Source organism: Papaver somniferum, chromosome 7 (assembly GCF_003573695.1).
Source record: "Papaver somniferum cultivar HN1 chromosome 7, ASM357369v1, whole genome shotgun sequence".
Lineage (NCBI taxonomy): Eukaryota > Viridiplantae > Streptophyta > Magnoliopsida > Ranunculales > Papaveraceae > Papaver > Papaver somniferum.
In genome coordinates this window covers 156,987,321-157,002,824 of record NC_039364.1, presented here as the reverse complement: position 1 = coordinate 157,002,824, position 15,504 = coordinate 156,987,321, and the positions used below count along the sequence as shown (strand labels likewise).

The window sequence follows — 15,504 nt, the reverse complement described above, 5'->3', positions numbered from 1 at the left end:
AGAAAGAGAAGAGAAGAGGACTGTATTTATGGTTTTATCTCGAAAGATGTAGAAAGAATATAAAATCTTTAATTTTCCCATTGTGATTTCACCTCCACTTGATCTAAAGGCACATATCAGATCATCAATATTTAAAGAGGATTTAGGATGTTGAATTTAAGAACTGTTAGGATAAGTCTAATAATTCTCCAAGTTTAACATTCACGCTTGAAAAGAGTTGTCAAATGTCAGAATTTAAATTATGGAATCAAGCAAGTGCTTGAAGGCGAGGTTGATTGAAATTTTCTGCCTTTGACCATTTGGCGCAAAGAAATTACACTATTGTGCTCATGGAATTTGAGCCATCAACTAACACATCCATTGGTGATCCAACAATTCCATTCTTTACATGTATGCTTTCATTCAAGCTGATGTGCATTCAAATTCTTGCTTGATCTTGGAGAACCATAAGAATGAGTCTTATAAAGAACGCTAAAAATGTTGAAAACCTAAGTTTATATAAGACAAAACATTTTTCACTTTTATGTTAAATGAATTATGAAATCCTTCCTAGTGAACTAGTACACCATGAGCACGGTTGGGCTTATGGCTGATACTCCCCTGAGTTTCTAATAAGTTTGTTAAACAAAGACACTTTGGGTAGAGCTCTGCCACGAAGTGTTAGACATTTTCTTTTCTTTGAAGCCATAGAAGTGTTGGACATGTTTTAGAGTGTAGTTGCAACTTGCAAGTTCTTCTTCCACATACGGAGATGAGACCCTTATTAAAATCGCAAATGACCCTATTAAATCACTAATCACCTCTTCATAATGGATGCATGATCCAACTGAGTTATTCCATTTGGAGATCAAGTACCAAAATCATAAAGGAAAAATTCGATCCTAAAACTTAAAAAAATGCATTTTCCAAGGTCGAATAAACTTTGTTCAGTTTTTGAAAGCTGCCTAATGGACAGTGGCCGATCAATAGAAAAGCAGCGTGGTATTCGATTTACTTTTCCTGTTTTGATAAATACTTTTTTTGTTCTGAGTACATTTTTAAAATTTTAAATCTCTATAAAGACTCTGGTCTCATCTCATTAAATAAATGTCGGTCAGAATCCTATTAATAAACAAACAAATCCCTCTCTCCCCCCACTTTCTTCCACGTCAATCTTACATAAGCTACTTCAGCTTCAGCTTAAAACGGTGGTTTTCCGAGCTGTTCGTTAACCACTTTTCTCTGTTTCTTCTTTTTGGTCTCACACTACTTCCCTGGTTCATGATTTAAACATTTTGGATTTGGTTTCTGATTTTCTTAGTAATAACTGTTTCTGTTTAGAAGTCCTTAACAGAATCTGTTGCATTTTAACATAAGTTACAGTAAAAAGAAGTAATCTTCTTTTCTGTGTAATTGTTATTATTATCTGTTTTTAACCTCACTCACTTGTCGACAACCTAATCTTTGCCAGTTTGATTTTGGGCAACTTTTAGCGTGAGCATCTGGAAAGTTCAACTTTTTGCTCGTATTCTCTCTCTCTCCCCCATCTCTAAGTTTGTTAACAGTTTCTCACAAATATTTTAGTTTTTCTTGTATCAGAGATCGCTAGATTTTTCAAAACTCTTGCAAAGAAATCAATTTTTACACCCGAATCTCGCCGGTTTATGCAAAACCCGTCATAATACAGTGAAAAATATCTCTATCCACCTCCAAAAATCTGTACTTTTTAGGCTTCCAGTACTGACCAATATTTTCCCATCTAGAGTTGATATTCAGGGGTGGAAATGGGTAGTATTAAGCTTTGGTTTGTAATATCATGGATTTCATTTGTTGGGATTTGGTTGGATTTAGAGTTTGTTGAAGGTATTGGAGTGAATTGGGGAACTATGGCATCACATCAGTTACCACCACAGACAGTAGTTCAGATGTTGAGAGATAATGGGATTCAGAAAGTGAAATTGTTTGATGCCGATGAATCTACTATGAAAGCTTTAGCTGGAAGTGGTATTGAAGTCATGGTAGCCATCCCGAATGATCAACTTCAAGCTATGACTAGTTACAAGAGAGCTAAACAATGGGTTAGTCAGAATATTACTCGGTTCAACTTTAATGGAGGCGTAAATATCAAGTATGTCATATAAATCCCTCTTCTTTTTTTGTTTCACCATTTTTGTTGAGTTAGAGAGCTATAAACTCAAACTATTCTGATTCTTTATTTTATTAGTATTTCAGTCACATATCCATTCGCCTTATATATGTTGGAATCAGTTTTCATTTCTGTTTATATCTTGATTTTGAGAATTTTCGCTTTCAAGAACCATTGAAATAGATTTAAGTTCGAACAAGTAAATATCAAGAAGATCACTTCAATTATTTTGTCAACCAAGAAATTAACTGCAGTTGGTGGTTAGCATGTAGGAAGATTCCAACTCTTATTAATGTTATGTTTGTGGGTGTGTTTCGCTGTCACAGATATGTAGCTGTTGGGAATGAACCTTTCTTATCAGCATACAATGGTTCATTTGTGGAACTTACGTTACCTGCCCTACAGAACATACAAAATGCCCTAAACGAAGCCGGTAGCGGTGATAAAATTAAGGCCACGGTACCCCTGAACGCCGATGTGTACAATTCACCTGCAAGCAACCCTGTCCCTTCAACAGGAAGGTTCAGAGCTGATATTGGTGACCTGATGAATCAGATAGTTCAGTTCCTCAGCAAAAATAATGCTCCTTTCACTGTAAACATCTATCCGTTTTTAAGTCTCTACGCTAATGCAGATTTCCCCTTAGACTTTGCTTTCTTTGATGGTGCAAGTAGCCCAATTACTGATAATGGGGTCTCCTACACTAATGTGTTTGATGCAAATTTTGATACTTTGGTTTCGGCTTTAAATGCTGCGGGATTCGGGAACATGCCGATCTTGGTTGGTGAAGTAGGATGGCCAACTGATGGTGACAAGAATGCAAACTTAGCTTATGCTCAGAGATTTTATAATGGGCTTTTGAGAAAACTTGCAACAAATCAAGGAACACCATTAAGACCAGGCAATATGGAGATTTACCTATTTGGATTGATTGATGAGGATGCTAAGAGTATTGCACCTGGGAATTTCGAACGTCATTGGGGAATTTTCAGGTACGACGGACAACCTAAGTTTGCTATGGATTTTACTGGTCAGGGTTCGAATACATATCTTGTAGCTGCGAAGAACGTTCAGTATCTTTCTCCAAGTTGGTGCGTGTTTACTGGCAATCAGAATGATTTAAGTAAACTTGGAGATAACATTAACTATGCTTGCAGTAACTCTGATTGCACTTCACTTGGATATGGAGGATCATGCAATAATTTAGATGCGCAGGGAAATGCTTCTTATGCATTTAATATGTACTTCCAAGTTAAAAGACAGATGGAGAATAGCTGTAATTTTGATGGTCTAGCTAGGGTAACTAATCAGGATCCATCTCAAGGAACTTGCAGGTTCATCATTCAGATTGTTGGTTCTTCTTCTTCCTCCTCCTCATCTACACTTCTTGGACATTTCTTTGTAATATTAGCAACTTTAGTATCCCTACTCTGGTTTTCCTTGATCTAGTTATAGTTTTGTATAGATATAACGAAACTCAGATGTAATACTTTTTTTGCAGTTTGAATTTTCTCTCTTCAGCTTTTGTATGTTGCAACTTGTAAGAATTGGTGGCTTATTTGGTGCTAGCTATTCTTTTTAATAAAATGACAGCTTACATGGATTTTGAACCTTTTTTTTTAATCCCTGGAGTCCTGGACATCCTTGTAAGCATTCACCTAACTCTAGGTTTTGAACTTTGAAGCATACCCTTGTTAAACATTGCCCAAACGTTTGGTTCCAAAGTACATCAACAATTCCTTGCTCAGTGGGAAACTAGTTTCATCGGTCATGTATTTTCAGATTCAACTTTTAGGGGCACTTGGTGGATAGAGAGGTGGCTATGGATTGGGCTAGGGAAGGTTGTCAACATGAAAACCCCACTAAGAGTAGATTTCTCATTTTATTATTCAGTTAACAGATCATGTTCTTTGCCGCATAACAACAAGTGCTGTATACTGTTTTGTTCCTTTAGCTCTTTTTCTAAATATCTTATATATCCACCATGCAAAGGGATAAGAGACGAGAGAAAGAAAAGAAAGTTACAGAAAGCTTGGATATTAAATGCATAATGACACGCTAGTGAAGATCCTATGTTGGAAATTTAACTATTAGAGCCAACAGTAACCATATGTAATAAGTAACCACGAAAGGCATTACAGGATTCAAACTCTTACAAAGTGACAGAGGATTCCAAGAAACAAAGATTTTGACAAATAGATCAAACCGAGTCAAATACGACTGATGTACTTTTTACCCGAGTCAGACATGTTTCATATCTTCAATGGAAAGGCGCAAAAGCTATTATACAAAAGGTTTCCCAATCAAGATGGGAGCATTCTGCAGGTTGGGCAATACCACTTCCCTTTGAATCTTGTCTCTGGTGTGAGCCCAACACAAGAGTAGTGAAACCATTCACCTCCTTGGCACTGCCCACAAAATTTTTAAAATCTCAAACTTTTGTAACCATCCAACCCTCAAAAAAAAGAAAAGATAAGATAAGATGAATAACGGAAATGAGAATGGGGCTTACATTGTCATTGTCACAGGCAATCATGTCGCCGAAAGAAACCTGGGAATCAGGAAAAGTAATACGTAAACCAGATTCTGTGACAGGTTAAGCGTAACTGACTTTGTTCTCATCCATGCAGAATAGTTATACAGAATCAGGAAGGAAATAAATCACAATTACTATATGTACCTGGTGACAGACGCAGTAGGTTGGTTCATTTGGATCAATGGGTTGATCGACATCAACCGGTGCAGGAACACTCTTCTTAAGGCTGCCTGGTGGTGGCATAAGCTCAAAATCTCTATCACGTTCTCGGTCCCAATCCCTGTCTCTGTAATCAAATCTCTTGGATTGAGGTGTTCCAAAGTAGGACTTCCGCTTTTCATCCTTTGGGACTAAAGGCAGTGGAGGAAGAATTGCTGGCTCATCTATTGGTATTTTCCCTTCTGAGATAGATGTAAAAGAAAATGTTAATTAAAAAAAAAAGAACATAACAAAAAGCACAGGACCTCTCTACAAACCACCTTGTGCTATAATTTCGATATAAAGAATTCTTATATGGAAATTCAGAACGACCAAAGGGAAGCAACACCTACTAAACAATGAAGTGGGAGTTGGAGTCAGTTTACACAAATACCATATTATGTCAACATTCCGTACCTAGCTTTAGATCTTCTGCAAAGTTATTTAGATCTTCATCGAGCCTTTTCACGTGGCTGTCTATCTGTGAGAAGCAACATCGGATCAATTATGAAAAACTACCATGAAAGGAACATATAACTGGACAATTACTTAACTGGAAAATGGAAATGCCTTGTACGCCATATCATATACGACAGTGATATCTTATAGCTCTCCAAGCTATACATAACTTATTTCTAAGCGCAGATTTTTTTAGCACAATCTTTGTCATGTTTACAGTCTTAGTGTGATTGCATAGTGACCAATCCGCCAAAGTAAAAGGAGGCAATACTTCAAAATTAGATGATAGTTTGTCCTTTCAAATTATATAATCATTTCTCTGAAATACTTTAGGTTTTTAGAATGGCTAGATTTGTTGTTTTTCATACCCTTACAGTATCTTAATGGTTGGTGTCTTCCAAAATTAATTCTATATTGATACCTTCAATAGTTTAACCAAAGCCTCAAACATAGACGACTACCACTAAATTGGCATTTTTAGTTTCTTTCCATGAGAAAAATTTCAATATTTTAAGCGTGCAATCATCTCAAAAAAATCAACAATGCTTCACTACCATTAACTGAATGCTAATTTAAATTCTTAACTAATGAAACACCAGAAGCTGATTAAGCAAACAAACTACAACTAGTGAGAAACATTTATCACAAAATTTTGAAGTTCAAGTCTAGTTCATGGATATAAGCATACACAACTCGAGCTTTTCATGCAAGTTCTGGGGAAAACAAGTAAATACTATAATGGAAATGCTTACGAGATCATATGCTTGTTTAGCGAGCAGCACTTTCTCAGTGCATAAACTCAATGCACTGTCTTGGCTAGACTCTATATCTTTTTTCATCTTTTCAAGTGTTGCTTCTTCTTCTTCTGGGCTAACTTTTTTCGATCCTTGAGAGCTGTTATATCTTAAACAGTACTTAGTTTGCTCTCTTGTCTGATTTATCATTCCTTCCATAAACAAACAAAAACCCCAAAATTAAAATCAATACTTTGTTTATATTTGATCCAATCAAATAATTGGAAATTCAGATTAAGATGAGACTTATGTTGTTGACCTTGTGACCTCTCATCGAGTTCCCTCATGGTGTTAAGAAGTCTTTGAAGCTCTGCTGGTAATGTGCTTGCATCTTCAGATTCATGATTAAAAAGAGTTAACAGATAATTGGTAAGACAAAAGGAAATCATCTGTGAACAAAACATTAGGGTTACTTACATTCTAAATAGTCATCGACGAAAACTCCTGTTCTTGCAATCGCCATTGATTCTTATTTTCTAGGGTTTTCCTTTCTTCTTGTCTATCGAGTTTTTTTGCAAATTGGGGAGAAAAACAAACATTAAATATGTTACCGTTTCAACCTGCTTTTGAACTAATTGTTGAGTTGATTCAGCGAGTTGATAGGCCAGGATATTCGGATGCCGAGATATATGATTTCGACAAATGGTTTGCCCTATATGAAAATGTGGTTTACGCTTAAACCTACTAACCCCATCCGAAAATTATGCTAAGGGATGTTTCATTGAAATTCCGGATTTAACCTTGACTTGGTAATATTACATTTTTACTCTTACCGAAAATATTACAAGTTTATTTTTAGGTTAAAAGTATTATTTACTTTCCTTTTATACTCTCTCTCTCCCCTTTTTATCACTTGTAACGAAATAGAAAAAACAAACACCGGTTTCACCTATCTAGAGCTGTCAATTAATAATCCGGCCCGCGGGTTGACCCTAATCCGGCTTGTTTCAACCCGGCTCGGCTTAGCTTGTTGTCTAAATGGACCGGGTTAGGGTTGCCATATATAGCCCTACTAGAAAACAAGCCGGGCTATGATCAACCCGCGGGTTACCCGTCAACCCGTTAAATTATGTTACTTTGACGAAATATAGAAAACCTGGCCTTGATATTTCTTACAATCAGTTTATTTCTTACTTTCAAGATGTTAAATCATATATATCTAAATCTTTATTAACTTTAAGTATACACAAACAAGCTGGTAACAAACATAGATCTATCAAATAAGATGCACAATAGAACAAGTCTAGAATTTGAAGATCCAGTGAATACCCATTCTTTTAATCCATTCAAATCAGGCAACCATTATATTAAATCCAAAGAAAGAGAGAAACAGACATATAAGGAGAGGATAAATATGTTGGTTTGTATACGATTTTTCCCATACAAATATTAGTCAACTGATTGAATAAATAAAAAAAATGATAATCAACTGATTATCAAATTCCTAGAAAAATCTAGGTCTAAGCAAAGTGAAAGGCGGAGAATCTTGATCTAAAAAGGTAAAGAAGCAAAGTAAGAAAAAATGAAAAAGAGAGGAAGGACTAAGGAGGGAGGTGGAGGAGCCGAGGAAGGAAGGAGACAGTGATGCGGCAGAAGAAATGAGAAAGGTTTGTTGTAGGGTTTTTAACTCTTTATTTTTGGTGAAAAAAATACCGTGTAAATAGATCATATATGTGATTGACGAACAAATGGGAAAAGCCGCTTTCATAGTCCAGCGGTATGTATGCTATGTGACCACCTAATTGACCTGAGTTCGAATCTCCACATTCACAGCTTATTTTTTTTAAAAATTCGAACAGTGACCAGCCAACCTGTCGACCCGTCAGGGCTGACCCGCCTAGGGTTAGGGTTGGGTTTTTTGGCTTGTCCATAAATAGTACTAGGGCTAGGGCTGACCCTAACCCTACCACGGGTTGGCAAGCTAGGGTCGGGTTGGCCCTAGCTTGCCCCGTTTGACAGCTCTACACCTATCACTACTACCGAGTCCAAATGCAACCGGTTTCAACTATCATTCAAAAACCCTTCATATCGCCATGGCAATTTCAAATAAGTAGCGAGATATCCAGATGGTATTGTCGCCTCTTTTATAAACCCTAATGTTCCTGATCCTAAAACCCCTAATCATGGACAAGCTGATGAAAATGAAGACGATCGTATGATTATAGAACTGTTAGATCGGGATCCTAAAATTTATACAAACAATGTTTGAATAACTTTTACCATTTTGAGTAATTTTTCAATTATTTGCATGCATATTGGGTTTCGTTAATTATAATTTCCAATAGATCTGGTTCGTTAATGATCAAAATCCATAAATTCGAAATAAAAGACACTATATATGCCTCAAATTAATTTTGGGAACAAACTGATATTAATAATAAGGAACAAACTGAAATTAATTTAAATTTATCTGCTGGATTATGGTTGTAGTAGAGTGAACATATTTATATTTGCAGGATTGTACAGCCATCTGGACGTTGTTTTGGGTTGATTTTTAGTATGTGATTTAGATGGAATTGTAATTCTAAGTATGTTAGGCCATCCACAATGTTGCCAAGAAATGCATGTATGTTGTAATTTTTCTCACAATGGTCTTTGCTAAAGCTAAACTGTAGCGTATGTGCTCTAGTTGAATGCCAAATTTAGCAATATTTCAAGGACTAGTTCTGAAACTGGCCTAACTTGAGGCTAGTTATTATTCCATATTATGCAGCTAAATATACTTAATCCGATTTACTATTGCTTGCAATAAACATGGATGTTATCGTGTTAAATTTAACTATTATATGTCATACTCTAATTTTAGAAAAAGAAATGGAATCTTAACTCAACAACCTGATACTCCTCTGGCTCATCGGCTTAGTAAGAATTTGAACGCCTCCGCCAGGTTGAGAAGAGAAAACAAGAAGAAAAAGAGATGTGCACATGTCATGGACCAACCAACTAAGGGAAGACCAGTTATGTACCCACAAGCTGTGGTCCTACCAATCGTGCACCCACCAATAATAGAGCCACCAATCCTTGTCTCACCAGTAGCGGTCCCAGCAGTCGTTGTCTTAGCAGTAGTGGAAGAACCGGAATGGGTGAATACTCATGGAACCACTGATGGAAGATGCAGTCAGGGATAATGCAGACATGAATGAAGTGGGTTTCGATATAGACTTAGATGAAAGTTTTCTTCATGGTCATAATCAACTTATGAATACATTAATATCGAACTGATATTCCGATGTCCCTGATGTACAAGAACACCTGCAATGGGAGCACCATCAACTACTACTACAACAACAACAAAAAAAAAAACAGAAGCAGAACAACGACGAAAACAATAAGGAGAACTATAACATCATCATCAACAACAACAATAAGAACAAAACAACAAAAACAACAAGAAGAAGAATAACAACAACAACAACAACAAATACAACAATAAGAAGAGGCAAAACAGCAACAACAAAAGTCAGAACAACATCAACAACAACAAGAATAGTAATAAAAAGAAGTAGTGGTGCCAAAAAAAACGTAAGTGTAGATCGGAAGGCCAAGTGTACCACCAAGCCTAAGCCTAAGCAAAATCCTAAGAGCGTTTTTGAAGTTGATGATGATCCCCTGCCAATTGTAAAAGTTGGTGAAAGATTGCCTGAAGATGGTGGTAAAGTCCTTCTCATGTATCGACAACATAAGCCAATATTTTGCGTTTAGAGGTAATATTCTAATATAGTGTCTTAAATAAGTCACACCATAGGTACGTTACTTAACATATGAATATGATGTGCAGGATGTGGAAAATAAAGGTAAAATTCTGATTGTTCACAATTCTCGGGCAACGCTTATTTGGAGCATTGATGATTTAGCTCCAAAAGTTCTAGAAATTATTAAGCGGTCACAATTGTTGACAGCAGCTTATTTTTCTCAAATGCATATGCTCGACAAAGTGGCAATCTCGGCTTTTGTGGAGAGATTCTACCTGAAGACCGATACATTTCATCCCCCCTTTGGTAAGATGGCCATAACTCTAGATGACGCACAACATATTTTGGGTCTAGTCATGACTAGTAAATCGGTCAATGAAGATTACAAAACTGATTTGTATTGGAAGACACTTAAGGAGTTGGCACATAAGACTTTGGGTCGGAAGAAAAAGCTGCTCAAGAACTATTTGACAAGACAGGTACAGCGAAGAAGCTGAAATTCTTTAAAGGTTTGGAGTTGAGGGAGCATTTCAAAGGGAAGTGCTGAGAGATGATCAACTACACCCAATGAAATAAAGTATGATGGCGACTTCCTTTCTCATGAACATCCTGGGTACGACCATATTCCTCGATAGAACAGGAAACCTGGTGAATGCTCATTACCTCCAGCTTTTTTAGAACCTCGAGATTGTCAGTCAATATTCGTGGGGAATTGCTTGCATTGCTTATTTGGTGCAGAACCTGATACAATCAAGTGATAGGTCGTATTTCCAGATGGTAGGGAATATGCCTCTTCTACAGGTAAGAACGGAAAGATTAAATTTGTGGTTGTGGGCACCGTCTGCCTTACCTTTTTTGTTTTTATCTAAAATAATTTCAGTTTTTTTATTTGATTTCTTACATATGTGTTTATATTATGTAAACATGGATGGTTATACACCCATTTTCCGGTATTATCTCATCATAATACATGGAACGGTGATTGGGTGCTAGGAATGTCCATCGCATTGAGGTATGTTCACAACGGTTCTTCTCGATCCCAATCCATGGACTGGCAGTAACCAGGTTGATGCTGGATAAATTGAAAGGGAGTGATACAAGTAAGGTAATATTTGAGACTTACAGGGAAATAAGAAATAAGTATCCAATCAATGAAGTTTCCTTGTGTCATGGACCCTTTTTTTTTATCTCGACGGCTATATACTATACAATCCAACTAGGGTAATGCGCCAACTTGGTTACATGCAATAACTTGTCACCATTGAATTCCCTGTCAACGTGGAGGTAATGAAAATTAAGAAGAAAATGTACCAATTGGAGTACCAAAAAGACGTTTCTGAAGGTGGGAATATATTGGATGTTACGAAGTTGTCAACCCTTAAGACAGAGCAAAGCACTACATAGTATGAGAAACGGTACCACCACATTTCACATCTTAAGATCTCTCATCCCCATATTCCAGTTATCCATAACCGGGAACTATCTGATCCCACCTCATATTAGAAGATGGTGGTATGTTTGTGCCCATACTTGCATAATTATCCGTTGATCCTCTTGATGATTTATATCCACCCTACACTAACTAATGAATTATTACTTGACAAAAGTATAGTTGCAGCGGATTAAGTTGGTGGTACCATATTTGCGTTCAATCAAACAGAGTGAGTCACTCAGCCAGGATATGATGCTTCGATTTGTTGAACTTGTATAGAACTTTGGTTGCTCCGGTGTTGTCGACCATTACCACATGTATATCCCTTCGGCAACCTAAAAAAACCACCACTAAAAGGAGGCTTCAACAACATTACAAGACTCTGGTAATGGTATGCTTTTTGATTTACAAAAAGAGGTGGAAATTACAGCTTGGTGGTGGATGGCTAGGTCGTGGTGGTGCAAGTTAAATGTCTGCTTTTTTATTTATAAAAAATACTTTGGGATTGATCTATGATTCGGTGTTTATATACTATTTTAACTCTGAACTATAATGTGGTTATGACTAAGGCTGCACAACGGGTAGGGTGGGTAGGATATGACCTATACCCGTCACCCTACCCGTTTACTGGCGGTTAAGAAAATTTTTACCCGCCACCCTACCCGCCAAATAATGGATAGGGTAGGATACGATTAAAAAACTGGCGGGTAGGGTAGGGTTGGCGGGTATGGGTAGGATATGTGCACCCCTAGCTATGACACTTTTTTAGGGGACTCCGTAGCATGTTCACATACAGTTAGTGAATATCCCCGTGATTTATAATGTACTTTTACTTACTAGGAATAATTTATTTACAATTTCGGACATGTTGGTTGTAAATTAAACGAACCCATGTTTTGTACGTATTTTGGGTTCGGTGTATTATTTTTTTTATGAGCTCAACCCTGACAACTCTAACAAACACTGAAATTGTGTGGCTATATTGTTAGAACTGAAGTGATCTGTTATCATGGACATGTCTTACCATGTTCGGTCATATTTCCGGATCTCAGTTTGTACTTGGATAGCAGTTAGGCGTCGATAATTACTAATAAGGATGATGAAGATGTGTTAGTTGTAGACAGCTAGGCGCAAAACATGGCTTCTTTTATATCCTATTTATAAGGTCATTTATTTATAGACAGACAACACCACCCGGTAAGACAAGACATAACACCTCAGTTAAGTCACTGAAGATGAACACCTCAATCAAATTTATACATAGTCGACCATTCGAATCACCATTTTCCCTCTCAAGTGGTATAATATCTAAGATGAACCATGGTATTGTACCATCACAAGCTTTCATTGGAGTAAGAACAACAATGCTCTTGGAAGTGGTTTCTTCGCTCACGTCAATTTTTTTCGTCTCACTAGAACACCCATTTCGTGCGACATTAAACTTTCATAGTTCGACTCTCACCCTTGGTATATAATATTAATTAATATTCAATGTAATTTTTAGTGTTATTTACGTCTACTCAAGGAGTAGTGGTGAAGCCATATTTTCAAATGAAGGAAAATTCAGAATGTCTTTTGAATGTCTTTAGACTCTTTACAACACATTTTCCTAGTACAAATACTAAAAGCAGTAACACATCATCTTTAATGTAGTAGGTCAAAAACATCATCTTTAATTCCATCGGGGAATAAACGTAACAACAAAATCATCTTTAATTAGGATGAATGTCTAATTCGTTCGTGGAGAAAAAAACTTAGCCACAATTTTTTTTTACAACCATTATCTAAGTGTCATTAAAAAAAACAAAAAAAAAAAACTAGACCTAAATTGAAATTCCTTTGTTTGAGCGAGTCACTCAACTTATTGATGGCCTTTTTGCTTGCGATTCAACAACTGTTTTCCAACAGTCATCTCCCTAATATGCATCAGTGGATTTTTGTATCTTCATCACTACTAATATATGTGGTGGCATCTTTGTTCGACTCTTCTTTTGGCCACCAACAAATTGTATTGGTGGATTGGGTATAACCGCTACTGTTGGAGGGAAAGATTGTGGCGGATTTGAACTTTCCACTGGTACCACCTCGGGTGTTCCCGTTTCATCATCTGACAGATTTTGATTAGTAAGATTTTCAGATAGAGATTGGACAACCTTGTCGTATGAGCTGTCGGAGCCGCCATGGAATTGTATCCCAAATTTCATCCCAGGTTTGGCTTGCTTCAGGTATTCATAATCCCATTTGTTATCACTGGACATGATTCTGAAAAGATTTTTGGGACTTGAAAGGACATTCTAAATACCTAGTATATGAACCCTTTATAATGTGTTACCTGGTAATCTGGTGTATAAAGCATTTATAATATTTGTTGGATTTTAACGAGTCTGGTTTACATAGATATGGCTGGCAATTCTAACAGGTTTAGTGGCCGAGTCTATGTTTATTTCAAATTTGACCTGATTTAATCCAGATTTCATATACGGATTCGGTAACATTGGTAGAGTTTGTTAACGAGTGTGTTTTTTATAGATATATTCGGCTATCATACGAGGTTTAGTAGCCGGATCTATATTGATTTCGAAACTGGTCTTCATTAGTCCATACTTCGAATATTGATTAGGTAACATTGGTAGAGTTTGTTAACGAATGTGTTTTTAATATATATATTCCGCCATTCTATGAGGTTTAGTAGCTGAATATATATTCAAAATTGGTCTTCATGAATCCAGTCTTCAGATATTGATTCGGTAACATTGCTAGAGTTTGTTAACGAGTCTGTTTTGACAAGTGTTAGAGCATTGCTCGGTCGAACTCGCAAGCGTTGCTATCTCAAGCTTTTTTGTCAAGTTTAGTTGTCAAAATTATAAGTCTTGATTTCTAGTCTACTTATAGCTATGTCTCGGATTAGGATAGAATGTGTAGTTGAGCTTTAGACTTCACGGCCTTCATCAATTGAAGACGAAGAACTACTAAGGGGAGCTTGTGGAACTTCATCAACCATCTATCACTCAGAAGTATATTCTATTCTATCTCCTATTGAGACAAAAGTCGTATAGCTATATACACTTTACATTATAGACAAAAGTCTATTATGTTCTATCTCCTATCTCGAGTTGAGTTTAACTCGCTTATATCTTTCTCGAAATATGTGTTGGAAAGATTTTTGCTTTTACCATGTTCATCATTATTCTTGACGAAAGTCAAAATATGATCATGTGAAAATCACTTTGGTAACATCTTATATGATTTGTGTGAGAAAGTCATTTGATGTAGGCTCGGAATGTTTCGTATTGATCATTCAATCACTTGAAAATTGCTTATAAGCTAATAGTTTGTGTGACACAGCTATTGTCGTCTTCTAAGAATGTTTCAATGATTGAAACGGGAGTTAAGAGCTAAACCCATGTCTGGATACATTACAGTTTGTGTACTTAGTGTACGAACTGTCTGGACGGAATTCAGGACCGGAAGTTTGCATAACCATTCGCAAACTTATTCAACTGTTTAAGTCAGGGTGCTTAAGTTTGCATACCCGTTCGCAAAATGATTGAATTGTTGAAGTCCAGGAACCAAGTTTGCGTACCTGTTCGCAAACGGTTTCAACTGAATTCGGTCTGAAGCTAAAGTTTGGGTACCCGTTTGCAAACTGTCGGCTTGTGACCAATGTCCGAAACTTAAGTTCGCGCACCCGTTTGCGAACTTAAGTGGTTCAAGTTCTTAATTAAATATGATTTCATACTCATGAACAAATACATTTATAAATTAAGGAATGCAATCTAAGCAAACCGTGGCTAAAATGTTCATAAACCGATTTTTTTGAATCAATCCGACTTTGCTTCAATTGTGTCTTGTATACTTCTGCGAGAATATAAACAATTGAACAACTCTATGAGTAACACAATGGATTCATTTGATTATCAATTGGTCTACATATGTTAAGATAAACAAGGTTAAGATGAACAAGGTTAAGAGAAAAGTGTTCATATGGTTAACTTCGGTTAATTTTTATTGAGCCAACTCAATATACATGCTTAGGTACGGTTACCCATATCTAAATGAAGGTATATTTCATTTGTGTGTAACAAGATAAAGACCATCTAATGGTGGAAAAACATTAATTTGAATCTTAAATCAGGTTTCATCTAATGGTGAATATTGAATGCTTTGTTACCAAGGTAACATTGATTGCAAACCCTGATTTGAAGATTATATAAGGGAGAACTCTAGCAACTGGGAAACCTAATCCCCACACCTCCTGTGTGATATTA

At 36.5% G+C, this 15,504-nt stretch overlaps 2 protein-coding genes across 3 annotated transcripts; one reads left to right on the top strand and one right to left on the bottom strand.

Moving 5' to 3' along the window:
• Positions 1-1,128: 1,128 nt before the first annotated feature.
• LOC113298857 (glucan endo-1,3-beta-glucosidase 8-like) lies at positions 1,129-3,728 on the top strand. The gene is made up of 2 exons (XM_026547717.1): positions 1,129-2,107; positions 2,452-3,728. The coding sequence occupies exons 1-2, from the start codon at positions 1,764-1,766 to the stop codon at positions 3,572-3,574; spliced, it is 1,467 nt and encodes a 488-aa protein (XP_026403502.1). The 5' UTR covers positions 1,129-1,763; the 3' UTR covers positions 3,575-3,728.
• Positions 3,729-4,187: 459 nt separating this feature from the next.
• On the bottom strand, positions 4,188-6,687 carry LOC113298856 (PHD finger protein ING2-like). 2 transcript variants are annotated; one of them, XM_026547715.1, is made up of 7 exons: positions 6,530-6,687; positions 6,372-6,443; positions 6,071-6,264; positions 5,277-5,340; positions 4,806-5,062; positions 4,638-4,676; positions 4,188-4,533 (listed from the first exon to the last, which is right to left on the bottom strand). In XM_026547715.1, exons 1-7 carry the CDS (start codon positions 6,573-6,575, stop codon positions 4,429-4,431), a joined length of 777 nt encoding a protein of 258 aa, XP_026403500.1. In that variant the 5' UTR covers positions 6,576-6,687; the 3' UTR covers positions 4,188-4,428. The 2 variants fall into 2 exon arrangements, with proteins under 2 accessions (XP_026403500.1, XP_026403501.1); XM_026547716.1 differs by having other exon boundaries at positions 6,372-6,422; positions 6,530-6,635.
• Positions 6,688-15,504: the final 8,817 nt, after the last annotated feature.

Bases quoted from the DNA above. Each gene is read 5' to 3' on its own strand.
- LOC113298857 (XM_026547717.1), top strand. From the start codon at position 1,764: ATGGGTAGTATTAAGCTTTGGTTTGTAATATCATGGATTTCATTTGTT. The intron at 2,108-2,451 runs GTATGTCATATA...TCGCTGTCACAG, and splicing joins AATGGAGGCGTAAATATCAA to ATATGTAGCTGTTGGGAATG.
- LOC113298856 (XM_026547715.1), bottom strand. From the start codon at position 6,575: ATGGCGATTGCAAGAACAGGAGTTTTCGTCGATGACTATTTAGAAT. The intron at 6,444-6,529 runs GTAAGTAACCCT...ATGAATCTGAAG, and splicing joins CGTCGATGACTATTTAGAAT to ATGCAAGCACATTACCAGCA. The intron at 5,341-6,070 runs GTAAGCATTTCC...TGCTTCTCACAG, and splicing joins CTAAACAAGCATATGATCTC to ATAGACAGCCACGTGAAAAG.